This window comes from Macrobrachium rosenbergii, chromosome 18 (assembly GCF_040412425.1).
Source record: "Macrobrachium rosenbergii isolate ZJJX-2024 chromosome 18, ASM4041242v1, whole genome shotgun sequence".
NCBI lineage: Eukaryota > Metazoa > Arthropoda > Malacostraca > Decapoda > Palaemonidae > Macrobrachium > Macrobrachium rosenbergii.
The window spans coordinates 13,578,192-13,605,746 of NC_089758.1; the positions used below are offsets into that span (position 1 = coordinate 13,578,192).

Here is a 27,555-nt window from a genome sequence, read left to right on the forward strand (position 1 = left end):
CCCAAAGTATAAATTAAAAATGACCTTTTACTGTTTGTTAGCAGTTTTCATTTAATGTTAAAAAACAGGACCTTGTTACCCATAAAATCATATATTTAGCAGTAGAGTACCTTGAAGTATATCTCTGTAGAGTACTTTCTTTTGTTACTCTGATTAATAGATTCTATGATGGTATAACAGAGTAGGTTAATGAATGATATTACTATTGAAGTTCCATTGCTTTTATTTTGTAAAATCATATTCATTTGTATTTGGTAAAATTTTAAAATAGCAATTTTCACAAAGCAAATGTGGTACCTGTTAGAATACCATTTAGCAATCTAAATGATGGATGAAATACTAACAAAATTCTGGTGTATTGTAAAGGTAAACTTTGTAATTCAGTACTCAATACAATAGGCAATTTTATACTACTTTACTCCCAAAGTACTGTAACATTTTTGTTACTGCACCTCCATAAAATACTTCATAAAGAAGTCCAGTGATTACCAAAATAAAAGAAAACAAACCTTATATCCCACACTGTTCATACTAAACAGTTCTTAATAATATAAACAAAAGAAAAGTAAGGAAATCATCATAACCCAGGCCAAAAGTATATGTGTATCATTTATAACACTCAACAATTATATGAAAAACTATGAGCATTATCAGCATTGGCACTTCGGGAAATCAGAAGCTTTAATAAACAGTTTAATAACAATAGCTCCAGATTTTATTGCTCTCTTTCACTGTAGGAACACTAGTTTTGATTTCAATGTTTATACAGTACATGTAATCCTTTTCTTGGATTATGCTACTTTGGATATAGGGATTGGTCTAAACTGGATCCTCTCTCGATGCAATATTTTGGCCCAGTTATATTTCATAGGAAAACCTAGAATACATGTCTACCATGATTTCACATTGAATATTTCAGTCTTTAAAGCCCTCTGTTACTTTTTTCAGGACCGTGAACAGCCATACATCACTGAAAGTAACTTGAGCAGTTCAAATGTTGAAGCTTACTTTGCCGAAGATTTGCCAGAATTCCAGCTTATTCGTCAGTTCTCTGGGGTGGACGGTTTCCTTCTGAAAACAGATGCTTTATACAAAGTGAACTCAGGGCATCAGTGGTACCTGCAGGTAAGAACATATTGCATACTTATGTGAATTCTGGAAGTAAGCAAAGAGGTGGAGAATCTAATAATTTTACATTTATTGTGCCAGTAAAAATATTCAAAAGCTGAAGAGCACCTTGAATTAATGGAAAGTGATGTTTACAAGAAGTGAGATTTCACCATGCTAGAATTAGTCCTCCCTCCCATATATTAAAGCATCCTTTGTTTTGCCTGAACAGTTAAGGATTTGTGTGTGAGCACTATTCTAACTACCATTCTTATTCATTAATGATAATCTTGAAGTGTATTTTATGTTGTTTCACCAAAATAGTATGAGTTTGGGTGTTTGTGAATGTTTTTGTCCCTGTTGGGATACAGAGACACTATGCATTTCATGCATGTGCTGGACCAGCTGTGTATTGACTAAACAGTGATGGAGTTGGAGGAGAGTGACTGCTCTTTCTCACGCAACCAATGTTGCCTACTGTACCCCTGCCCACGCTACATTTCAAAAGTGTTTCTTGCATGCTGTCTTCTCATGTGATGGCTGTTTTCTTTGCATGAAACATGTCTTTTTGTGATTTATCAATCCCAAGTGCTTTCGAAACTATTTGATTAAGCTTTCTTGTGCCTGAAAGTGCTATTTTTTTTTTATTGGTTCATGTCTCAATAGAGAGCAAACAAGAGCAACCACATCTTTGGTTGATGTTGACTTTGTAATTATTTTCTCTGAGAATGTAGCAGCGTCTAATGGAGGGATCATCAGCAACTGTCATTGTCTATAATATTAATTTTCAGTGTTCATAAGGCACCCATAAAGTCTGGAGGTAGTTACTCATGGTTCCATGGTGGCTTTATGGACTGCTGCATTGGGAAAGGGTTTCCCAATTGCAGTAGTCTTTCCTGGTGAGCTTCCTCCAGTAGGTGTGACTTAGTCCCCAGTTCCTGACTAAACAAGCCCTGGGGTGCGAGGCAAGGTATGGCAAAGGAGGGAAGAGTAGGAGACTTGTTAATACTCTTCTTCTTTGTCTTCTATAGTTGTCTACCTCCATCTTAACCCCAATCTCTTTTCCCACTCAGATAGGCATCAAGATGGGAAGCTTAGTCTTCATGTGAGAAGACTTAATAGGCTTCTTCCACTCACTCTCTCCCTGGGGGAGGGAAGGGGCACATGGTCACCAGCAGTGATTGGTTTTTCCCAGTTAGGGTCAGCAACACGGTACCAGTTGGCTTAGACTTCGGGTCTGCTCCTGTCTCTCAGTGAGATCTCAGACTCACATCAAGTCAAGGCTGTTTGGTTCATTCACCTGGTGCAAGAGTCGTCCCCTCTTTCAGTGTAACTAAGGAATTGCAAGGAGAGGGGTTTGCGTGACCCACTCAGGAGGGATTTGCATGGCCCACTCCTTAGAAGTGTACTTGGTCTGTGGATTAGTTTTCACCACTGGCAGTGGGGTATTTTATCTTCTTGATCCATCCATTGCTGGACAATCTTAGTTGATAAGTGAGAATTGCAACTCTTCTCACCACTTCTCATCAGGGTTGCAGAGAAAGAGGTTCTGCTGCCTGGTCTATAGATAGTTTTGCATTGGCGGCAGCTATGGTTCTCCTTCCCAGCCTTCTTCAGGAGGGTTTTGGGGTGAACCTGTATGATTTCTGTGCTCAAGATGTTTGCGCTTTCCCGAACATGCATGTTCTGAGCAATCTCTCTCAATGGAGAGATTGCAGTGTTTGCAACAAGGGGACTGCAGTGTTTAAGTCAGAACAGGGTTCTAATAGCAACTTCCCCATAACTAGTACCTTCTCTGACAAAAGACTCAGTGTGGTTTAGTATGAAGTTCAGAATGCCTTAGAAGGAAAGTTCTGTCAGGTCTTCAGTTGAGGGAGGAACAGTGTGGGCCTCCAAGGATTGGAAAGAACTAAAGACTCCTGTTTTACCAGATTTCTTCTAGACTGTGTAGGAGTGGTAATTTTCGAAGTTTCTTTTGCTCATGGTGAGAGAATTATTGTAGGGAGGTGGCTAGAACTTCTTGCATGCTCTTGGTCTTGCATATGGAGTTGAACTTTGGGTATGTGCTAGAAATGCTTCATGGCTAGAAATGCTTCATGGGCTCATTGTCATACAGTTAGTGTGTGGTTTTTAAAGAAGATTAATGCCCTGTTCTATGGATCAGGAAGTGCCTTTGTCTCCAGCAGATTGTGTTAACTAATTAAGGTCCTTAATGTTTACTTGCTAGAAGAGGTGTTCACACTGGAGGTGGCAGAGATGATTTTTTTGGTAGTATTTCATATTCACCGTAGTATTTGCATGTTGAAGAACTATTCTATGGCTTTTCTTTGGTATGCAGCCTGTTAGGCATCTCTTCTAGTACGAGAGATTATTGGAGTAAAAGGATAGCATTCTCCTCTCTGGCACTTTTAAGCCCCATTCCACCAAACGGAATTGGTTCTCCATATTAAGAATAGTTTGCCTTTCTCTCTCCTTCCTAAAAACAAGATCCTATTACGAGTCACTTCTTGCTTCGAAACTGTTCAGTGTTGAGCAGACATGAGGCCCATACTTCTCCCTTGAGTAAAATATTTATTTTTTTTTTTTTTTGTACCTTTTCCCTCTGGCATGCCAGGTTTGGAATAGAAGGGAAGGAGGGAGTGTAGCTGAGAGGGACATTCACCACCTCCAGTGCTGTGATGTAGTGTCACCTCTCTATCATTTCTCTGTCTTCTCAACAGAGGTGGAAGCAATTTCGGACTAAACTGTCATTAGAAGTTCTTTGACGCTCGTTCCTGGTCTAATGGTAACATTCCATATTAGGGAATATGACCAGAGGTTAGACACTGATGTTTGACCTCTTCTCTATCAGGTTTGTTACAAACCCATTTTTACTAGTCTCTTTGATGGGTATGGCTTGATTACATTGCAGAGAGAGAAGGGACTGAAAATAATGAGAACTGAAGGTAAAGGGCTTTTAAGTACCCATTCTTCATATCTCTTGGTAATACCTTGACTTTGCATGAGGTGGAATCTTCTACCATTTCACAATACTGATTTAGACCAGCGATGGCCTTTTCTGAAGATTACATACTTTATGCCTTTAGTTCAGCTTGGGCTCTTTTAAGGATATTTACATATTATGATACCTTTAGGTAGGGGAGTTATCTTGCCTTTAAGGGCATGACTCCTTTAGATAATGGTCAGCTAATCACATTTTCATCACAGACAGAGGTCTGTGATTAAGTAAAACGTCATCCCCAAGCAACACGCAAAGTAACTGAGCTTATTGACAATCTTCAATGGAGACTGCCTTTTAGATGGGGTCTAATGCTAATGACCTTAGGGAAATGTTGCTGCAGTTCCTGTCCTGGCAGGAACTGCACCATCATTCTCCAAGCTAATTAGCATAAGACCCCATCTAAAAGGCATTCTCCATTACAGACTGTCAATAAGCTCAGTTACTTTGTGTTGCTTGGGGACGATGTTTTACTTAAATCACAAACCTCTGTCTGTGATGAAAATGTGATCAGACGATCATTGTCAGAAGGAGTCAAGCCCTTAAAAGCAAAATACCTTCCTAACTTAAAGGTACTGTAACATGTAAATACCCTTAAAAGGGCCCAAGCTGAACTAAAGGTAGAAAGTATGTAATATTCTTCAGAAAAGGCCATAGCTGGTCCAAATCAGTATTGTGAAATGGTAGAAGATTCCACCTAAAGCAAAGTCAAAGTACTACCCAGAGATATGTAGAATGGGTACTCAAAAGTGCTCATCCTTCAGTTCTAATGAAAGTAATACGTCTCTTCTTTCTGTTTGATGTAATCGAGGCATACCCATCAAAGAGACTAGTAACAATGGGTTTGTGACAAACTTGATAGAGAAGAGGTCAAACATCAGTTTCTAACCTCTGGTCAGGCTCCCTAATATGGAACCTTACCATTAGACTGGGAACCAGTATCAAAGAACTTTTTTAATGGCACTTTCCTACAAAACTACTTCTGCCTCCGCTGAGAAGACAGAAATATATTTGTTTGGTGTATTAAGAGGGGGATGACAAAATCCTGTCCCAAAAGCCTCTAGCTGTTCCAGAGAGCTGATAAGAAAATGGCTCTGCTCTCTGCACCTACAACTATGGGAGAGAGAGGTGACCCTTCATCATGGCATTGGAGGTGGTGAATGTTACTCTTGGCCACCCTAGTTCCTCCTTCCCTTCTGTCCTGGCAAGAACTGCCTACTCAGCCTTGGCAGGTGGTCCTAGGTCTGCTGTCGCCACAAGGCATCTCTTATCAATTGTACAAACTTTTCAGGTTTGTTTCTCTATATGGCACTGAAGTGCCAATTCAGACTACTTCTTGTCACTTCTTTTACAGCAAGTATTAAGGCTGGGTTTGTTTTCCTTTGGCAGCAGCAGTAGCAGAAACCTTTGTAAGGATTTCCTTACTTTCTACTTTGATACTGCTTCAGTTTCGTAAGGGTCTTAAGGGGGCAGCACACATGGGACGAGTCTTCATCTCAGGTTTGTCTCTTTTGGGCACACCTCTTTTGCACTTGGTTGCAGCATGTTTAATGTTGCTTCATTGATACTTTTTCCATAGGAACTGTGGTGGCTGCTCAGCAAGTTGTGGTCACCCAAGCTCCTTTGGACAGGAAAATATGTTTTCTAAGTACATGTACAATATCAAGTTCTACTGGGAAGTATGAATGTGGTGTGTATGTGGTTCCCTTCCTTCCACCTAAATATTGTCTCCACTCAAAGAGCATCAGTTTGTATTCTTGTAGGAACAAGTTCCCAATTTTACAAGCTTACTACTGTACTATAATCTGTATTTTTCTCAGGTAAACAAACCAAATCCCACTTACTACTGTACCTAATCTGTAATTATCCCACTTTTAATACTGTACTATAATCTGTATTTTTCTCAGGTAAACAAACAAACCAAATCCCACTTACTACTGTACTATAATCTTTTAAACCAAAAGCCTTTTAATTATCCCACTTACTACTGTACTATAATCTGTATTTTTCTCAGGTAAACAAACCAAAGCCTTTTAATTATCCCACTTACTACTGTACTATAATCTGTATTTTTCTCAGGTATACAAACCAAAGCCTTTTAATTATCCCATCTCTACCACCCTGCTGGGTCCTTCATACTTAAGATCAACCAAATGGGTTTCCCTGAGTTGGTCTAGTCACCTTTCCTAGGTGTGGCAGCATACAAGGTCCAGAGCTTTTGAATGCTCCTTAAAGTTTTTATGCCTGGAGTCCCATGGCCTGCTTTCAACTGTAGGTAACTTCACATCTAGCATTTTATGGCTATCCCATTGGTTATCCCATCGATCAAACCCAAATTTCCTCATACTGGCTTTGCTGCCTACACACTTGAGGCATCCTGTGCTTGTGATCCAATTGTTTACTTTCTGCTTGCCTGTCTTCTATTTGCAGAAGATAACAAGTAATTTACTGAATATAGAGTACTCTGGTTGCAATTATACTGCTTTTTGCAACTTTTGTTGCAGTCCTTACTCTGCCTACTCTGTCTTTATCTGCTGCTAGTGCTGTATCTGCCACCTGTTGTGCCAGTGGTTCCTTATGCTCAATATACCTGCTGTGTTGCCGTTGTTATCCCTGCTGTGACTGATATTTTTGCTAGCTGCTTCTGCTGTACTGTCTGTTAACTTCTGCACTCACTGCCCCTGTTCTGACTGCTGTACTGGCAGTAGCTGCTATTGCTATGCCTTATATGGCTGTTGATTCTGCTGCGACTGTGGCTGCTATGCCTGATGGTTGCTGTTCTGCTATGCCAGCTGGTCCTGCTGTGCATACTGTGGTTGTTTTGCTCTGACTGTTTCAACTATGATTGTGTGCCCTGTCTGCTTTGCTGATGGCTGTAGTGGTAGATTCCAGCTCCAGCACTGAACACTTTAGACAACTTGGTTGACTCCTTTGTCTCCTCAAGCAAGTTGTTAAACCTTTTTGCCACTGCATCTTTGGACATCCTGATGTATATTAAATACCAGACGGAGGATAAAGTCAGATAGGGGGTCCTTTAAAGGGTATGACCATATTAAGACTGTTCAGCACACTGTTCCTGCCTAACCACAGGCTTAAGTTTTATGAAATTCAGGGGTGCTCTTTGTAGGCGTGCCATCTGTCGTTGTCTATGGAGGGCACAGTGAAGAAAGTTCCAATGCCTTTCAACTCACATCCTGTAACCCCCTCACTTCTTGATAATGACAAAAGAAATAATTACCCTGAGTGTTTCTGACCATGTCCTTGGGACAGTCAGTTCTTTGTTGGCAGGGTTGCTAATTTATCAAGGGTGGCCACCAGGGCTAGGAGGATGGTGCTTTGCAGAGGCCTCAGAAGAGTTCTGTATCTATAAACAGAGGAGTGATAGTGAAATTGGATACTTCATCCTCATCTTGGTAGTTTTGCATAGGAAGGGAAAGCCACTCCTCTTAATCATCACTGCTGAGGCCTAGTCACTAAAGACACTCTCCACAACACCCTATACCATCTATCCATACCAGGCAGATGCCAACAAGATAACAGTGGTGGCCCTTTTGGCCAAGGAGGAAGGGAAAGATTATGTTGCAGTCTACACAGTTTTCAGCCAGTCTTGGCATTTTTCACAGATAATAAAAGTAGCTGGCAGAAAGCAGGAACAAAGCTGCAAGTTATGGACATCAGAGCCAGTTCCTAACTTCACTCTGTGGAGACAACCTCCCACCAGAGAAGAACAGGACATACAGTGGTAGCTTGCAAGAGGTTTAGGATCTTAAACAGCAAGGCAAGATCATTGATTCAGAAGCAGGGAGTCATAAAGGAGCACAACAAACTGCCAGGTTTCTTCAGTGGTCTTTTTGTGTAAAGTTGACAGGTGTTTGCTGCCTGCTGCTTGACCCCAGCCCACTAACAGCTTCAGCTCGACCATCAGTGGACAGGATCGGGAGAATGCTTTCAGTTGTCCAGCAGTTCTGGCCCTAACCAAGTTCAACAGGAAAGTTGTGACAATTCCTGATCAAACGTCTCCCATCAGTGGGGAAGTTGATTACATACAGCTCAAAATTCATAGCTCTTCTTGTTGACTGTTTACAGTATTCTGCCTGGTGGAAACTTTGTTAGTGGTCACATTCCCTTGGAATTCTTGACTTTAGCCCAGGAGGTGATCTGTCTGCTTGCTGATGATTATATTCTTGAAAGTCTTAGCCTTCTGATGATGGTGGCTGATCAACATTTACAGCACCTGAAGCTACCTTTTGCATCAGACCTTCAGCTTACCTATTGTCAAAGTAACAGAAAATAGCGCTCAAGGAGTCACAGCTAACTAGACAGATTATTCAAAAAAACCACTGGTAGGTTTTTGGAAATGAGGGAGAATGGGAAGGGTGAGAACGTGTCACTATTTATCACTTCTTGGATTGCTATTGTTAATTGTGATGTACCCAGCATCACCTTTGGGGAAACAATGAAATGCTGACTCCAGTCATCTCTCTTTGTTTAGTACTTTGTGTCACCACATTTGTTACTTGGTTTTGGTTTTTGTCTAAATATTGCCTTTCAGACTGCAACTACGGAAGCCTTGCTGTGCTCTCTAGTTTCTAAACCCTTTTGTGTTCCTAAGAGAACTGGTCCCTATCATAGCACAGTTTCCAATTGCTTTCTTGGATTCTGTAGGTGTTCATGAATAATCTGGAACTTTTAGCAATAGCCTCCCATATTCACACTGTGCACCTCCCATCCCTTCCATAAACCTGTCCATCATATTCAAACTGTGTACCTCCCGTCCTTCCAGTCTTGCTGTTGTACGTTCAGTGGACATGATATAAGATGGTTGTTGGATGGATGATTAAGGATTCAGGTGGCACTATCATTAACTTTTATGAAGGAAATGGTGTTGGTAATGAAAACATTGCAGATAGCAGTTGAGGGCTCAGTCTGAGTAATGGGTTTGAACAAAAAACTTTAAATGAGATGAAAGCTTTCTTTAAGAACAGAGAGCAAGTCATTAAACTCGGTTTTTTTTTACCGAGGTGCATTTGCACTCACTCGCACGGGTGCCCTTTTAGCTCTGAAGAGTTTCCTGCTAGCTGATTGGTTGCAAGTATTTTGTCTGAAAAGCATCATTGTTTTCAAATAATTACCAAGTAATGTGAATCGAAACTTATTTACTAACCTAAATTTCTCCCTCAGATGTGTATAGTAAATTTTCTACTCAGTCACATATTCTTTTACTTCTCAAAATATCCACAGAAACTCGTGTTAACCTTATATGTGTCCTGAACAGAATGCAAAATAAGAAAATAAAAAGTTTCCGTATCTCACACTGTCTGCTGTAACTTACATGAAAGAGTAAGATGTTAATTTCTGTGAAATATATTTTTATTAGTGTGCACCTACAAAAAGAAGCATAGAAACTATTTAATTGCAGATATAGCCATTAAAGTAATCTCAATAACATAACACTGATTTCAACACTTACATAAATCAGGAAAAAGCTGCAATGACATAAATCAAGAAAATGCTACAATGACAATTAGCTGGGATAGTCCTCCCGCTTCCCGGAAGTTTTCACCAATAGCGAGTGTTATTAATTCCATGTTTTTAGTAGATTCTGGTATTCAAAGAAAGTTTATAACATGTTTTTCTTATGCTTAGTGTAATTTATCCCAATTGGTGTTAAAATATGTGAAAAGTAAAAAAATTATGCAGAGTGCATCCGAAAACAAGCTCCTGTCGTTGACTTCAGCGGGTAATATTAAATTTAGACTTACCGTCACAATACTTTATAATCTCTTTATTCGCTAACATTATTTATTGACAAAACATATATCTGAGGGAGAAATTTAGGTTAGTAAATAAGTTTCGATTCACATTATTTGGTAATTATTTGAAAACATTGAAACTATTCGGACAAAATACTTGCAACCAATCAGCTAGCAGGAAACTTTTCCAAGCTAAAAGGGCACCCCTGCGAGTGAGTGCAAATGTGCCTCGGTAAAAAAAACTGCGTTTAGTTATGTAATTATCATGTTTCCTGTTTATCTTCCAAAATTTATAAGTGGACAATAAGCATTCCTCCAGTTAGTGTTACTAAAGGCCTTAACATTCTATGTCATGGATATCTGTGGCCTCCATCATAAAAGACTTGCATCCACTGTTCTTTCAATCACAAAGGTAATGCGTGCTCCCAAGGGGATACCTACTTGAAAAAGGTCTGATCAGGCAAGTTCTTCTACCAGCACATTGGCAGACTTGTGCCAGCAGAGAGGAAGAACACAAAGTGTGAGGGGCTTCAGAAACTCTATAGAGAAATGTGTGGAGAGCACTATCTGATTTGCCTACTCCCTTCCCTTGAGCATATAATATTCAACTTAAGAGATGCCACTCTGATAGGAGCCACACTAGGTTGGAAGTACTGTACTGTACTTGTGAACTGACAAGACCTAAACATCCCCGTAGTTCAAATGAAAGATGTTACGACACCGATTCTGGTACCTTTTACAGTGTTGATAGTTGGTAAAGGAGAAATTAATCTCTTCAGTAGTTAGTATAACTGTGATGCCATGGATTCTGTTTTGTGACTAAAGACTACTCCTTGATGTGGAATCCACCCAAAAATATATTAACCTAGACCATGGCAAAAGAATTACTTATGCCAACAGTGGCCATGGAGCGATACAGAGGAAGAAAACAAGATAGAAAACCAAGATGTTAAGTAATGACAAATGCTAGTCACTTTCACTAGAAACTTAGGTCAGTTAAACACAGATAAACAGCACACAAAATCTATTCCATAACAATAGTACCAGGTTACCACCAAACCTAAAACAAGTCAGGAGACAGCAGATGAAGTCAAGATTAGGGCTGGCCAAGCAAGTATTGTCCATAAACAGAATGAAAAAGATTAAGTTACTGGACCTGTTATATATGACCAGTGGTGATGCCCAAAACATTCTTCTTGTTAGCAGTGACAAAGGACATCAGTTTTATTAAAAAATAAACCCATGTGCAAACAGGGAGGTAAACAAAAAGAAAACCTCATAAGAACTAGTTGATGACTGTAGTATGAGACTATATTACAAACTCAATTACAGAAATACAGATCCTGGAAGTCATGTAAAGTCTACTGTATGAAATTGTAGACAATATATGCCTTAAAGAGGGTAAAAGATCTTCAGTCAGTTGAACAGTAAAGTAGCCAGCAGTTAAAGGTCATGATAGGTCACCAGTAGCCTACATGAGCAATTTTGCATTATTAGAGACAACCAGAGGAATTAACCATTATACCTTTTTAAGGTTGGAGAGATATTATCATGGCATCCATAGATCTGAAGGGTGAATGTTTCAAGGTAACCGTGCACTCTCAGTTGAGTAATGCATAGGTGTTGCCTATAAGTTCCTGGGGCTGTATTTTAGCTAATTCTCAATTTTCACTGGTGAAAGACCGCATCAGTGGCTTTTGTTTCTGTGGACGTTTGAATAATTGTTGGGTTCTCTTCTCTGCCAAACTTCATTGTCAGAAGTCAATTAGTGTCTGGCCCAATGCAGAGTTATCATAGGAACCTTGACAGACCAGGGAGCTCAGCCTTTTTTTTCTCAACTGAGTCCTCAAGGGTGAGGATAGATTCCTGGTTATGTCTCATGTGATGCCTGGTGCAATGCTTCTGTCAGTGGTAATGCAGCAGTCTTTTTCAAGTAAGTGTAGTATTTCAATAAAAGTTGATGCTAGGCAAAAGATGTAAGATGCAGTTACTATGTTCATATTGCAGATCCAGATCAATACTGTAGTGCATAAGAGATGCAACTAAAGATTGTTGAATATTCTGACTAGATTGATGAGCCCACACTGAAGACTTCAGTAGAGTACCTCTTGTACAATCAACATTAGCATACTTCTGTAAAGTATAAAAATGTACCAATGAATGGCTGGTAAATTGAGGACATGACCATACTTACCACATGCTTACATGAGCAGCAAGATTTATATCACTCATGGCTGTCAAAATCTACCTGCACTGTTTTGAAGACAAAGTGTGGTTACTCTGCCAAAGAGCAGTGAAGGCATATAAACTTCAAAGTAGGAGCTGTTAACCTTGGCTGACTCCAAGCATTTGTGACTTCCTTGATTGGACAAAGTATCAGAGTAGTCCAACCACATAATCATTGCCCCTTACCTCCAGAACTGAGTAGGACCATGTTTAGAGTTGCTCTCAATGGTAGCCTTGGACACCTAGGCCTGGGTAGAGGAATAAATCATCATTCTGTGGTTCTTCCCCAGTGATCAGAATGGTAGCTGAACCCCTCGGCAAAAGCTGTCAGATCCTTCCACGGAGGTCTGTAGAGAAGAATTGGCATTACATTCTCACTTGACATGCACAACATACAGACAAACTGTTCAGGTGCAACAGGTTGCTGCTGTACAACGCCACTTGGTATTATAAAGCAATCCTAGTATGCATGATTATGTAGTCACTGGTTCGGCCAGTCACACAAAAGTCTTTGGGCAAGCAGACCATGGTCTGAGTGTGCTCATTTTGTTCATTAGTAAACCTTGGCTCATGTTTCAGTCATAGATACCACCAGGTCCAATCATTCAAGACTTCCAACATCCTGAGTGTGCTCGCTAGGTTAGACTGGTGTGTCAGCCTCTCTTTGAAAGGTACTTTCAAGAGATCACTGAGGTCATTCATTTAATAATCTCATGAAAGCAACCACTGCTCCTTCATAAACCCATGTTGTCGATACAGTATATTGTACTATATGGTACAATAGCATGAAACTTGTACAGTAAATCCTCACCAGCTGTCCTGAAAGGAGGTACGAACCTTTCAACAGTTACTATTATCTTCCTTTCTAAAAGTAATGTATGCATTTTCATGTCCTAATACTGTACCAGGAGTTGACAACATACAGGAAGCAGGTGCAAGGCATCCTCAGCATCTGTAATTTCTAAGACAGGAAATCACTTGCCTTTCTGTTAACATAAGCACTGAAACATTGCACAGATTTCACTGGGGTCTAACAGCATGAAAATCTTAAGATCAGAACTTAAGCCCAACAGTAAAGTATCTGACTCTCTGAGTTGATCAATTTGTAACTTCTTATGTCATTACTCCTCTTCCATGTTAAGGGTCTTTTAAGTCCAGTGCTGCAGGTCGGCAGATCTTCCATCAAGAAGTGGCCTCTGTAGATGTCCTCAGAATTTTTTTTGTAGGACAGTCATGGATTTCAGTCCAGTGCTAAATTTAGGAACATGATCTTAGTTGTGTCTTTCTTTGACAATGGTATCCATCTCTGGAGGAGTTTCACGTGCCAATTCTGAATGAACCATTACTTGCACATTTGATTTGAATAACGGTATAAATACGGCAGTTGTGAAAGTTCGCAAATTTAGTTTTTAGGTAGGGAGGGGTTTTTACAGAAATCTGTCTATGAAATGAACAGTGTGTTTGAAATCTGAATGTAAAAATAGTTTAAAGTAATAAGCTGTGAACAACTTCAGTCCTCTGGTCATTTCTTTAAACCTGCAAATATTAGAAGCACATATACAGTACTGTAGTAAACTATCAAGTTATGATTTGAAATCTGTACAATTAAATGATAAAAATATTTGTTAATTACATTTCATTTTTTTTAGGTTCTTTATACAATAGGCCCCAGCAATTCACGAAACAAAAGGGATATTCCACTGCACAGTGTGCTATCTTATAGTGCTGCCATTCAGGAAGTAAGGAGACAGAAACGACATGAGAAATCAAATATTCAAACAAATATACAGCATTCCAGAAGTTACCAGGAAAGCTTAGAATCACTTCCAATGCCAGAATTCCTCAAATCACTTCACACTCGTAATGGTACAAATATGCGCAGTTTTATCCTAAATTTTGCCAGTACTGCAGGCTCAGACAACTCGGTGTTTTTGAGTGTTTTATATGTGGTAATGACATTAGTAATATTGTTAATTATCATCATAATAGCTATATTATTAGTCAGAAGACACTACAGAAAATCTGGAAAAGAGAAGGTCATAGTAGTGCGAAGTCTGAAAAATGAACGAGAGGAGGTTCGAAGAAAAGGAATTGGGAGAAGTAAAGAAAGGCCAAAAACATTGCCTAGTAATATGACACTGAATAGTGAGAGCAATTTGAAAACTGTCAAAGTCAAAACTTTAGCTATTACAGTTCGAAATAATTTGGAGGATGAAGGAACTGAAGTGTAAGAGTCTACCATCCTGGAAATGGCTCAAAAGTGTGGGAAAGAGAGTTCATTGCATTTCTCATTAACTAGCCTGTAAGGGCTATCAGTTTAGTGCAGTGTAGTGGAAAAACTTATGAAGCTAATTATGTTGCATTTCATTCTCATGGATTTTATTCTGCGCTTTAATTATGAAAATGAAATGCCAAGACTGTGGAACTATTGTTAATTACTCCATCAAAAGAATTCATTATACTTGATTAAATGATAAAGTAATTGTGTAAAAATTTAAAATATGAAGAACAACTTTCCAAGAAAAACTAGTCTAAGAAAATATGGTGTACAGAACTAATAATTTAATGTGTGAATACTGTCAATCAACTGTGCCTTCTTTTGATAGTTAATCAGGAGTTCTCCTAAAAGTTCCTCTATAAGTAAGTAACCTTCCTAAGAGCAGGTTCTCTTTTGCCTTTTTTTTTTTTCTAAAGATCTCTTTATCACAATTGACATCACTGTATTTTAATGAAAGTCTCAACTATGGTTTGTTGGGATTCTTTCTTAAAAACTGAAGATATATTTTTTAAATATTCTTGTACTTGTTAATAATATTGATTGTATGTTTACTATATGATGCAGTGTCATGTTGACTAAAGATGGTATGCTAGTTTTTTTTTTTTTATTAATTTTATTGTGCATTTGGAATGACATTGAATCAAGCAAGACATTGTATTAGCAGTCAATGTAAATTTGACATTTTTTTCCTTAAATTTCAGTGATAAAAAAGTGCTTTGCTTACAAGCTAAAATTTTTCTTGGCTTATAAATTCCAATACACTAATTCAGATTTAAGAAATGCCTAAAATGTGCTCTACTGTAATGTGAATGTAATGCTGTGTGTGTGTGTGTGTGTGTATGAATCATGACTAACTTACAACAAAAGAACATGTATTGTTGATTGTATGAGTGTCCTTTCATTAATCATTTCCATGTTCATTTTTCATTGTACCACACTGAATTCATCTCAGGTGTTCAAGACACTGCCATTCTGAAACTGCCGATACTTTAAGGTTCTATTTATTTAATAAAGCCATTGAAATAACTTTCTTTTTTTTTACATAAGTATTTTTAAAAGGTTATTGGTAAAGCATACATGTAAACAGGCACATACTGGTAAAGCATACATGTAAATAGGCACAGGTTACCTGTCTGGTTAATTTTAAACAGTGATTTTTCAGTATGTTTTTGTTACAGGATGTTATCATAAACATCAGGGTAACATAAAAAATTTGTGAACAAATACTGACAAAAATGTTCAGTGAGAAGCCTTTAATAGAATATTTAGTGTGCATTTTAATTCTGTTGTTTCTTTTCAAATACAGTATAAGAAAGCTGTCCTGCCTATTATGTGTTTCTTGAGAGTTAGAGTGGAAGTGTTTACAGTGCCTTTAGACTTAAACCTTTATGCTATTTGCAAGTAGCCTAGTCAAGTACACAGATCAATGCTTGGAAAACTAAGTGGATAGGCACTAGTAAATATTAATAGTTCTATGATACAAATTTTGAAAGAAGTTGCTGTATTTTCTATTCATTTTGCTGTGGTTTCCAATCTGAAAATTTTCTGAAATCCTAACTCCAACATTTCCCAAAGTTTATGATTCAACTACATTCCTTTTTCTGTACGGAATAAACTAATCTAAGGAGATTCTTAATTCTCTTTTTACAGAAAAGTGCCAAAAGGGTATCATCAGAGGGTCCAGGGTCACTACTCTATTCTTTATTACTACTCATAAAGAACGAAGAAAAAATAAACCTAAAATTCTTAAAAAAAATATAAGACTCATGGAGTTTCTTCCTCTACCAATAACACCAGTAAGAGCTGACCCCAAAATGTCCACTCCCTACCTTACCCCAGAGGGGATGGCACCAACACAATTAGGGTGGCTCAAGTGTAAGCCAAACCTGCTTATTTGGACAGAGTATTACAAGAACAGGGTCATCCAAAAAATAGTGTCACCCAAAACCCTAAACATATTATGGCAAACCAGACAGAATGCCAAGAGTCCTATTCCCAGAACCAGACCAACCCTGGAATCCATGGCCCTGCTTGACAGAATAGTTGCACCCTTGAGTTACCAATGCTGGCAGATAATCCCCTTCATTGTTATCCAATGAGGCCTCTCCTTCAACAAAATACAGGGATTCTTCAAAGAAACATGCTATTGATCATGCGAAGACAAATTACTTCTACGCTGGAGATAGGTGCCACACTTATTAACCTGAACAGGGTGCCTGCCACTTCCCTGGGATCCTCTCTTAGAAAACTGACCTAGCATGTAAAGACAAGAATTTTCCAAGACTACAACCATATCAATCCATACCAAGATGGTATGAATAAGAATAAACTGAAGACAGCCAGGCTCTCAAGAATTAAATCTTCTCAGAGGTACTAGATTGAGTGTACAGCATTATCTGACTTGAAAGGCAGCAGAAGCTGAAGGCAGAGACTAGGATTAACTCAGTCCAGGACAGTTTAGTTATTTTTGTACTTGACCCTGCCAAAATGACATCGAGCACAGTCCCAGAGATGAAGCTCTGAGGAGAGAAGACCGAGGTACCCTCAATTGCTTCACCTCTTCAGCTACGAAAGTATTATCAGCAGGTATTGTTATCCTTTACTCCATCCTCAGTTGCTTTAATATGGAATGGCTATTCCAACTGTTCTTGGCATGGCAAACTGCCATGAATGGATGTTAGGGATCATCAGTTCACTGCTTTTTCAGGGTGCAAAGTTGTTGGACATCATCATCAGGGCCAAAAAGATGGTGGTGTTCCTTGGTTGGGTCTATCTTGCTAACATCAGAATAGTGGTATACTTCCTGTCCAGTGCTGTAATGAAGAAGCAGGCTTTGGCAATAATGGATCTCTTGTCTTTTTCTGACATCAACTGTGCAAATTTTGGACTTGCTGGACACGTTCCTATTCCCAGAGTATGGTTTATGATCTATCATGATCTATCTGAGACACCAACCTCAAGAATGACCAGGATAGCCCTCCTTAACAGGGGCAGTCATCAAATTTCAGGCAGAAGTTGAAACTGGTAGGATTTTTCCCTTTAGGATAGGCAGCAGGTGTTCCTATCCATCCAATACAACAGAATGAGTTTAGCAAGAAAAAAAGGTATCAGTTGACCTTTTAGCTCGGAAAAGACATTTAGCTTATGGCAAAGTACCCTGCTGAGGGGGACAGAATAAAGCCAAGCCTATGTTCCCTCACTGGCTTTATTTTTGCTGGTGGAGATTTTTCTCCAGAGATAATGAATATTGTGGCAATATCAAGTACAGTAATGTACATTCTGGGGTGATGAAGTCACCAGCAGACTTCACAGTGTAAAGTCATGTAAAGATTTCAGGCTCTGGATACTAAGGCAAAGTCAGTAAATGCATTGTGAAAATGTGATCAAAGAGATGTAATGTAATTGTCATGGGTTCTGTAGTCTTCTGTGGTGGCTGATTATCAGTACAGCTCACAGAGCAAATTGCAACAAACCCCCCACAGGATGGAGACTTATTTGTTAATTTTTCCATCAGGGTGGTAAATTACTTGCATCTTTAAATGGTCAGGCTTTGGAGATACTTGGATTGGACAACTGATTAGTGAAGGATGCACTGGTGGTAGAACTACCGTAAAACCAACTTTTACTTAAAATTTGATAGCATCTGGGACTTCACATCAACTGAGAGAAGTCAAGACCTAGTGCAACTGATATGCAGAGGCAGTTCTAGTCTGCCCAGAAGGGGACAGAATCAGGAGGTCATTATACTTGATTCAGCAGTTCTGCAGAACCCCTGATCAAAGAACTAATCTCTCAAGAAAAGCTGCTTCAGAATGTGTTTACTGCAACTCCAGCCGCAGCTAATGAGTCATGACTGGCCATGTTTCTGCCAGAAAGTTACAGGTCATAGACACAGATGACATACTGAAGGATTTTCAGTGATAGTCGGAATTCAAGTAATGATGGTAAACGATCCAAGACGCTTCATTGGTTGGCAGTGGATATCGTGAGCAAAGGGAAACAATGTCAAAATAATACCAAAGTTTGTCCCAGGAAGGAACAAGCAGTACTGATAATCTACTGATAAACAACTTAACCAAACAAAAGAAGGCCCTTTCCAAGTATCTGAAAAGCTCTTTGATGTCTTTGAGGTATGCCACTGGTGGATCCATTTGTAATTGGCCTTCAGTGTGTGCTGTCAGTGTATTGCTAAACCCAGCCTGACAAAGCAGCCTAGTAGAGAAGAAGCAATAATATATCCCAGGGACAACCTGGACATGGACATCTTTTCTCCTCTTAGACTTGTCAGACAGACCCTGGACAAGAATGTGAAGATGACCTAAACTGTAATCCTTTTGCCACAGTTGTAGTAGTCATTTGATACTCTCTCCACATTTCTCAGTTTCCACTGGAACCATAAGATATTACAACTTCAAGCTGGAGAATATCTAGCAGTCTCAGTAATTTCTGATTTCCTGAGAAAATACCCAAAGCCAACATGAGACCTTACAAAGCTTTGACCATCAACCCATATCAAACCAAATGGAATCAATTCAGTAACTGGTGTAATGAAATTGTTGTTAATCCAATCAATTCTACTGATCCTTTGAATAAGCCTTCTTATCCTTCAGTGCCATAAAGAGATTTTGGTGTCAGCATCTTTCAACTTAACGGACTAAAAATGGGTTCTTCACCTCAAGTAAGAGACTAATCCAGCAATTAAAGAAACTGGACCTTTTCCTGTTGTTCAAGTATTACCAAGCTTCCACAGGAGCCTTTGCAAGAGGCCCTTGTGCTGGTTCTCAAACTGAAGATGGCATTGGCATTTATAAGATGGATCTACAAAATTAATATGATCTGGGATCTAATGAGTCATATGTACACACTAAAGGTTGGAGTCCTGTAGGCTTATTTTACACATACCAGATAGCATAAACTCCAGGTAGCATGACCATTCCACAACACCATTTGCCAGCCATTCCCTTCCTTCATTCCCTAGTAACAAAAAGGTTGTATCCAATGAGAGCAATTTATCATTAACCAAGGAAAACCAGACTTTAGAGGTGACACCCCCAAATTGTTTCATTTCACAGGTCATTGCATAAAATAGTCGTGAACACAAGTCTTTTACTGGCTCAGGCAGGTATCCTTAGAGCTTACTGTAATGTGACTGATGCCAAAGCAGCAAAGGTAAGAGCCTTATTCTTTAAGATCAGAGCAATCACTTTGTGACTCTTAGGGGTACACAGTAATTTGGGAAAATTCCTGTTTTCAAAACAGGTACAGTATACCTGGCAATGGCAGTCTACCTTTTTTTAAGTTTTATTCCAGGGATTCTACCTTCAAATAATTAAATCCATATTCATCTAAACCAGAATTCATGGAGATGACTTAAGATGACAAATTCTTAAACCACATGCTGTCATCCATCTGTTATGGGCATAGTAGAGAAACTGTTATGAGCATAGTAGAGAAACAGACTAAAAGGGCTTTTAGCTTCTATGTCTTGCATAAATGGTATACATCTCCATTTGCACAGTCATTTGACACCTATATTATACAAGTGCTTTACAAGTTTCCAAGTGGTCTCATAGATCCTGTAAGTCTTGATCACCACTCTGTGATATCTGTCAGTTGTGTCCTCCCACTTAATTTGGGTATGTATAAAAGATCAGATTGTCATGTAACAAACTAATTTTTTTCTAAAAATGCTGTCTTGCAAGAAATGACAAATTTTTTAAGTAATTTGTATTTTTCCTAACATAAAAACCTGAGGTCTTTACATATGGGATTAACTTTCAGTGAGCTGTAAGTCTGGCTGTTAAACTTTTCAGAGTTTTTTATGGTAACAATTACCGATGGTAGGGGCAGAAGCATCACCCACCCAGTCGGTATACATTCAGTTATGCGCAGTTTACCTTTTGGCCTAGGCAAGAGAATGAGGGGTGGTAAGAGGTGGGCCCTTAATGTAAAGACCTCAGGTTTGTATGTTATGAAAAATACAAATTACTTGAAAAATTTGTCATTTGCTCCTACACGAGTACAAACCCTCGGTCTTTACACACGGGAGACTTACTTTTGGAGGGAGGCTTCTGAGTAAATCTCTGAGCTGACTGATAGTTCGGCCCACCTGGTACTCTTTGTGGTCATGAAAGAGCAAAGGAAGGAGACCATACCTCTGATCCACTGAACAAGAGAGATTTTCAATCGTCAGACTTCCGGATATTTTGAATTAAAGGGATGGCATATCCTTGATTCAAAAAGATTTGTCAGAGACTATAAAGCTAAGAATAACCAACTGATTTGCTCATAGTCAGTCCCCCTCTCCCCTTGTTAGAGAGAAGGAAGGATTTGCATCTACTAATCCAAATAGGTAGATTATAGATAGGAATACTCAATCATCTAGAATTGTAGATCACCTGCATGCATGCCAGTCTAGTACGTGACGGCTCATTCATTGTATCTCTGCCCACTGGAAGAGGAAGGAAGACAGGAGAAGGGAGGCCAGTCCCCCACACACCACCTAGCAGCTGCACACCTTAACCAAGATGCAACTGTCCCTCAGGAGCTCGGTGAACTAAATGACTTGTTGAGCACCCACTACAGGATCCAAGGAAAAGGAGTCCAAGGACCTATGGGCAACATCCCAAGGTAAAAGGAGATGAATGTGATCTGCACGATTACATTCCATCCTAGTACTCAACCGACAGGTTCCTCCTGAATGCAATGGACAGACCGATGCCCCTGGCCTCGAAGATCTGATCCGAAAAGCACTGATGTCCACCAAGAAGTTGCAGGGTATGCTCATCTGATCATCTCACTAGTCAGAGAAATGACAATTTGGACACCGTTTCTCAGCCAACTCAAAGGTAACGAACGAGTCATTAGCATTGGGTTGAAAGTCTAGTCTTTACGGAGGCAACACAGATGTCATACTATCATTGGCACCACAGGACCAAGGAAGTGGAATGATCCATCTCACTGAACACTTTTGAAACATTGAGAATGATGAAAGGCATAAGCTTCTAGATGTAAATGGGTATCAAAGGTGCAAGAAGACAGAAAAGAACAATGCCAACTTCAGTAAGCTGAGACAGAAGGACCATGATCAAGCTTCTTTAGAGGTTGAATGAATCCAGAAGTCAAGGTGTCAAGATCAACTGTCCCTATCTCCTGACTTCAGCAGATAAATGTTATAGTGACATCCAACTTGCTTGGGGTGTCTGGTTAGCTACTGCACTGAATGTTCCTCTGTCTGCTTGTGTACTTGCACTGCAACAGAGCAGATGAAAGGACACTAGGACCTTTTGTTGATCATGGCACTACCTTGGTGTCGTTGCTATCAAAGGAGTGCCTATTTGGACACTGGGACTCTTGAAACTGTCTTCAAGATCCACATAGTACTCCCCTCAGGTTATGGACCAACTGGTAATTACAGCAGCAGCAGCAGCTACTGTTTACAACACTCACCCCTCACAAGAGGAGTGTAACTACATGAAGTCAAAAGAAATGGAACTCCTAGACACTGCTTCTTGACTAAGTAGGAACCAAACACAAGTTATTGAAACTTAGTTAGGAGGTATTGTTGATCTCCCGGCAAATCAGGCAAAATGACATTGCAAGCACAACACTTGATTCACGGATGCAAAACCGAACTCAACTGTCATACATCAATCATCCTGGAGTGTGCCTGGTTAACCACCAAGCTGAGTGTGCTACTGCAAACCTGAGCACCCGCACCGCTGATGGAATGCGCTTGGTTGACCGCTGTGCTGAGTGTACTACTGCAAATCTGTGCACCTGCACCATCGATTTAAGAGATGATAGGACATCAGCCCCCCTATATATATTAGACATGAATTAAGAGTAGCAAAGAGGACTTTTTATGATAAAAAACTTGTTTTATATGACCTAGACCATATCTAAATTAAGTGCCTCATAGACCACTGTTTTAGGCCCTTTAAAAGAACCCAATTTCTATACACCAAGTAAAGATGACACCTTTATCACAGAATGTCCTTGTTCTCAAACCACTACATGACCTTCCAGGAATAACTGATCTTAACAATTTGTTTGAAAATGAATTTTAAAGTCCAAAAAAATCCTCTAAAGGAAGATTTAAACTAAAGGTACCTAACATACACAAACCATTGTTTCCTTAATGCCTGGGAAATTACTGTCATAAAAATCCCCCTGGCTTACCTAGAAAATGTTTCAATCCTTTCCTAGATGGTGAATGGAGCTGCTACAGCTTTTCTATCAAGCTTCAACACCCAATTTTGGATTTATAATGTCTTCACATTTTTCTCCTTATTAGGAATGTTGCCTGACTACTAAATTCATCATACAATTGTTATGAATCACTCATGAAGGTAGCTTTCTGAACAACTTGTAGAAGAGTTTTTTCTTCCAGTCCACTACTCCTGCTGGTAATCTTTTTAGCAGTGTCAGTCACCCTCTGGGGAAACCTAAAAAGTTCAACTTTGTTAATAGCACACTCAGATCCCTGAACAACACCATATCTGTTCGCATCTAATTGTCTCTTAGTAGCCTGCTGAGTAGAGAGCAGTCTCAGGTCAGGTTGCCTTATCTCCACAATATTCAGAAGGTATGTTGGATGACCAAGCATGGGATGCTCATGCATCCCTTAATTGGCCTCCCAGTGCCATGCCATAGTTCCCACCTAGGGTATTATCTGTCAACAGAAATAACAGACAGGAACACAACTGCAAGTGCTTCCTCGCTCGACACTGACTACTGTAATGTGTGTCAGAAGACAATGCTTTAGGATGCAAAATATAATTTTTCAGCAAAGATGACAATGTATCATTACATGTCAATGAAGGTGAAGAATGTAAAAAAATACAAGGTGTGTTTGTAAGTGGCAATTTCCCATCTGACCTAAATCTGACTCTGCTCATGGACTTCATTAGAGAAGTAGGCATGCCAAATATGAAGTTTCTTATCTCATAGTTAAAAAATTATGCCAAAGATGTAAAACTTCAACCTTAGGAGGTGGACAGAGACAGTATACATAGGACTGAAGAGTATGATGAATAGGAAAAGAGAGAGATCAATTACTAAGAGCATTGTACAGCTATATTTACTTAGAGATATGAGGCGTAAGAAATGTGCATACAAAAATACTTAAGAACAGCAATGACTTTGTAGAGCTTACCTTCTTGGCTGGACTACTCTTACTGAATCTTGTTTTCGTTTACAACTGCAAAGATGAAATGCCCCATAGATTATAGGGTTAACCAGACTATTGGACATCCCAAAACAAAATATTCTGGTCTGAAGTTTCTTGAATACCTGCAAATACAGCAGCTTATAAAATACTATGAACACATGATTTCTCATTACACAAATTATCACCAAGTCAAGACAAATATTTGTGAAAAATTTAAGACATTGTTACAAGAACACGAATTTCTTCAAAATTACAAGGAAACAAATTTCTTCTGAACCAGAAGTCTCTCTCCATAAGGAGGAGCATGTCACAACAGAAACAGAAATCAGGAGATTACTTAACCACATCTATAGACACTCAAAATACTTTTCTATAGAAATTTCTTAAATGAAAAGTAAAAACTGAAGCAATGAAGGTGGCGCTGAACAGCTTGGTGAGAAGGGGGCAAAGGGAACAGTTGAAGTAAAGGGCTCAAAGCAAAAGGGCTATAATAATGGACACTGCAGCATCATCGCTTTTTCAAACAATAAAACTACAAACTTGCATCTTTCATAAAATGAGAACCTTCAGAGAACTCACTATGTTATCAGCATTAAAAATCATGGAGATGATCATCAGTGTGTAGTATGGAGTCCAGCAAACAATGAATGCCAAGACAATGATAACAGAGATCTTCAGTGCCTTCATCTTTGCTTTTCTCAGAAGCCGTCGACGGTGAAATTCCGGACAAGTGTTTCCCAAAGTTGTACGCTCACATTTGAAGACCTTTTCACTTTCTGAAAATAAGGATTTGAAAATAACTAAGGACATAAAAACACGAAAGGGAAGCACAACCATGTACATTCTTTTAACAAGATGATTATCCAATAAGCATATAAGCATGCTTTTATCATCAGTAAGTACTTTTCAAGGTGGTTTCCTCTTTGCCACAGAGACCACGAGGTTGACCTTTTTCTGATAACTTTGGTGTGCTGAATTTTTGTGTTTTGGAATCCTACAGCTGCATCGGCAAATTTATAGTGTTATGTATTTTTCCTAGCATACAAACCTGAAGGTCTTTACATAGGGTACAGCTCGCATCCGCAAGCTAAATCCTGTGTAAAAACCGAAGATTTGTACTTATGTAGGATCAAACAAAGTTTAATAATATCCTATACTGTGAATCCATAAAATAAAACTATTCAGGAGTTACATATTAATTCTTGTATTTGACTGAATTCTGCACTGTAAGGAATAACAAAGATGTGTAACATCTCAATGTTTAAATGTTTTAAAAACTTAACTTTTAAATATTCATGGATCCGGTGAACTTTACTAAAAAAACCAGTAAGAACTGGTAAAAAAGTTACATTTCTCTCTCACTCTCTATATGTAAGTGGGGGTTTGTTTGTTCAGACATCAAGGTGTACTTTATCCACTGTCCTTTATTCAGTGTGCTGATGTGCAATGTTCTTACCTAAACGCTATAACAAAATTTACTGTAAGCAAACGATACTACTACTGTAGAGCAAAAAGTAAAAAAACCCTAACCTTAATTTTTCTGTAACCCCTCTCAACCTTGCAGTTCTCAAGGACCTCTATATCCTCTAAATATTAATTTTTTTCAAAATTTCTTACAATCACTTTCTTGCAGTCCTGCAGTTTCTTCCAATTAATCAAATATTCTCATAACATTTATTTTCCATCCAACTAAAGATACTATTTCATTCCATTAGAATACATATGAAATTTTCCTACTCCCTCTTAATGACAAAATATTTTTTTTATGATTTTCCTGGTGGTCTTTTGACTAATATTCCCTCAAATCTATTGGACATTTCTTATAACACCCTGAAGTTTCTGTCATACAATTTGTGTTAAAACCTACGCTCATTCACATGAAAAATGAAATCTTTTAACCATTCTCATCCCTCCCATTCATCAAGTAAAACAAACACCTGTAAAAAAGTCACCATTTATAAAACAAAATAAAACCCTTTGAGTCCCTTCCCTGCCATTCAGAAAGTGTTGCGCATCACTGTGTAGACCTGCAATAATACTGAAGCACTGATATGCCTCCATTGAAAATAAAAAGTACATATTACAGTGAGATTTGATTCTTGTTAGTTAGTGCATTACCAGATCTGAGGGGACATCTTTCAGTTTTTACCATGAAGTTACTTTAATAAACATACTTCATAACTGGCAGTGACAAATTTACAATAGTCTTAAAACGTCTTCGTATAAAACAAATTTCTGCCATTTACCTTTGTATTAAGAACCCACTGTGAGTAGAAAGTTTTCAATCAAATAATCTAGAAAAAATGTGTTGCAGACTGCCTGGAAAGCTATAGCCGTTAGTCAGTGTCAGTTCAAATTCGCTGTCCACCTAGATATTATTTTGTAAGAAGTTCAAACTCAGTACTTACTTCTCAAAGTGATGAATGTCATGACGTAAGTGACGGTGAGTATTGCCAAAGGCAGAATGAACATGCACACTAGACCAAAAGTCATGTACAACTGCTCTTGCCACTTTGCTGTGTACAGTCCGTAAGTCACACACTGATAAAACTCCTCTGGGAAAGGACCTTTCAAAACATGAAACACCAGCAGCTGCCGGACAGTACTATTTATTAGAGAGATTTATTAAAGACTAAAATTAAGAAACAATCTCGGTAATCTTTTTCTGTTTAACCTAAAATTAAGAAACAATCTCGGTAATCTTTTTCTGTTTAACCTACCAAACAGGATATCTGTTAACATAGTGATCCTTTCCTATTGACAGTATTACCGAACCTATTTTACTTTTTCCTCATTCAGTAAATCTACAAAACTACTTTCTCTCTTACTATCCTTTATTCACTACTCTACATTACCCAAATCAATTGGAAATAAGGTAAAATTTTGTCTTTCATGGGCATTATGGTACATTTATATCTTAGTCAAATAAATAATAAATAACTGACAAATACCATGTTAAAACTTACAATCCGTAAAAAACATAAAACTTGCTTTATTATTCCCTACTATACCAAAATCCACTGCAAATAAACTAAAATTTTTGTCTTTCATGAGCATTAGGATACATTTACGTCTGACAGTAAAATATCAACAAATAGTATTTTACACAAAATTGCCATTATAAAACCTACCTGAGGTATGCTGAATAATCCACTCAGGAAGTAGACAAACGCGATGCCATATCCAATGCGTTTCTGTATGTCAGACCTTCTCATGGGATACTTCACAGCATAGTAGCGGTCCAAGCCGATCAGAACGAGAATAAACGTCGAAAGGTGTAAACTGAACAGCTGCAGATATTTCAGAAACTTGCAGAGGAAGTTTCCTCCCAGCCACTGGACAGTGAATGTCCAGACTGACTCGGTGGTTATGCAAGCGAAAGTCACGAAGAGGTCTGCCACAGACAAATGGCAGATGAGAATATACACGGATGACTTCATGCGCTTCTTGTGCTTGACTATAATGATGCTTATGACTGTAGCTGTGTTGCCGACGAACGAGAGCGCTGCCATGACTCCCAAGACCAAGCCTTTGATCTCAGACTCCTCCGTGAACTGAGGTGTTGGTTGGTAGCAAGAGGCGTTCATGAGGGAGGCTTCCACATCGTAGAAGTAGTCGCACGTTTCTGTTGGTAACGTGGTTTCGTAATCCATTTCTAGATCGTTAGTTTCTTTAATTACGTTATCCAAAAGTCCATTAGAATTTCCCAGGGCTTTTTTCACCCATAAATTTTTGGCCTGCACCCGCAAATGTGATTAACATCAAAACTCGTATATAACTGCCCAAGCGGTTAACCAGTCTAAACGGTTTTCACAACCAACCATTTGAAATTGAAGTAAAATTTCAGTATTTATCATCACAACTGCAGCTCAGTGTCTGGAAAAGAATATTAGGTTAAAATGTTACATAAATTGCATGTTTTCGCCAAAGCACGGTATGACATCATCAGATCAGCTAATGAAAAAAGTACCTAGTCAAAATAATAAACTTTTTTTCATTCCATTTTTCCACTTGATAAATT

At 38.8% G+C, this 27,555-nt stretch overlaps 3 protein-coding genes across 8 annotated transcripts in view; 1 reads left to right on the plus strand and 2 right to left on the minus strand.

Annotated features, from left to right (window-relative positions):
• LOC136848134 (extracellular matrix organizing protein FRAS1-like) overlaps positions 1-15,388 on the plus strand; it is a 362,812-nt gene extending 347,424 nt beyond the window's left edge. For all 4 annotated transcript variants that reach the window (XM_067120402.1, XM_067120399.1, XM_067120401.1 and 1 more), the window contains 2 exons: positions 949-1,125; positions 13,734-15,388. In XM_067120402.1, the coding sequence (XP_066976503.1) occupies positions 949-1,125; positions 13,734-14,315 (759 nt within the window). In that variant the 3' untranslated portion in view covers positions 14,316-15,388. The remainder of the gene's footprint in view (positions 1-948; positions 1,126-13,733) is intronic.
• On the minus strand, positions 206-27,356 carry CrzR (corazonin receptor). 3 transcript variants are annotated; one of them, XM_067120404.1, is made up of 6 exons: positions 26,666-27,329; positions 25,943-26,126; positions 24,114-24,310; positions 23,520-23,656; positions 12,271-12,431; positions 983-1,119 (listed from the first exon to the last, which is right to left on the minus strand). In XM_067120404.1, the coding sequence occupies exons 1-5, from the start codon at positions 27,185-27,187 to the stop codon at positions 12,353-12,355; spliced, it is 1,119 nt and encodes a 372-aa protein (XP_066976505.1). In that variant the 5' UTR covers positions 27,188-27,329; the 3' UTR covers positions 983-1,119; positions 12,271-12,352. The 3 variants fall into 3 exon arrangements, with proteins under 3 accessions (XP_066976506.1, XP_066976507.1, XP_066976505.1); XM_067120405.1 differs by lacking the exon at positions 12,271-12,431 and having other exon boundaries at positions 206-1,071; positions 26,666-27,356; XM_067120406.1 differs by lacking the exon at positions 12,271-12,431 and having other exon boundaries at positions 206-1,119; positions 26,666-27,254.
• LOC136848139 (uncharacterized) overlaps positions 27,274-27,555 on the minus strand; it is a 34,452-nt gene continuing 34,170 nt past the window's right edge. Inside the window, exon 5 of the mRNA XM_067120411.1 lies at positions 27,274-27,410. Coding sequence (XP_066976512.1) covers positions 27,391-27,410 — 20 coding nt within the window. The 3' untranslated portion in view covers positions 27,274-27,390. The remainder of the gene's footprint in view (positions 27,411-27,555) is intronic.

Excerpts from the sequence above, each read along its gene's own strand:
- CrzR (XM_067120404.1), bottom strand. The coding sequence starts at position 27,187 with ATGGATTACGAAACCACGTTACCAACAGAAACGTGCGACTACTTCTAC. Across the intron at positions 24,311-25,942 it reads GACATTCATCACTTTGAGAA|AAAGTGAAAAGGTCTTCAAA; the intron begins GTAAGTACTGAG and ends CCTTATTTTCAG. Across the intron at positions 23,657-24,113 it reads TTTTTAATGCTGATAACATA|GTATTCAAGAAACTTCAGAC; the intron begins GTGAGTTCTCTG and ends CTGTATTTGCAG.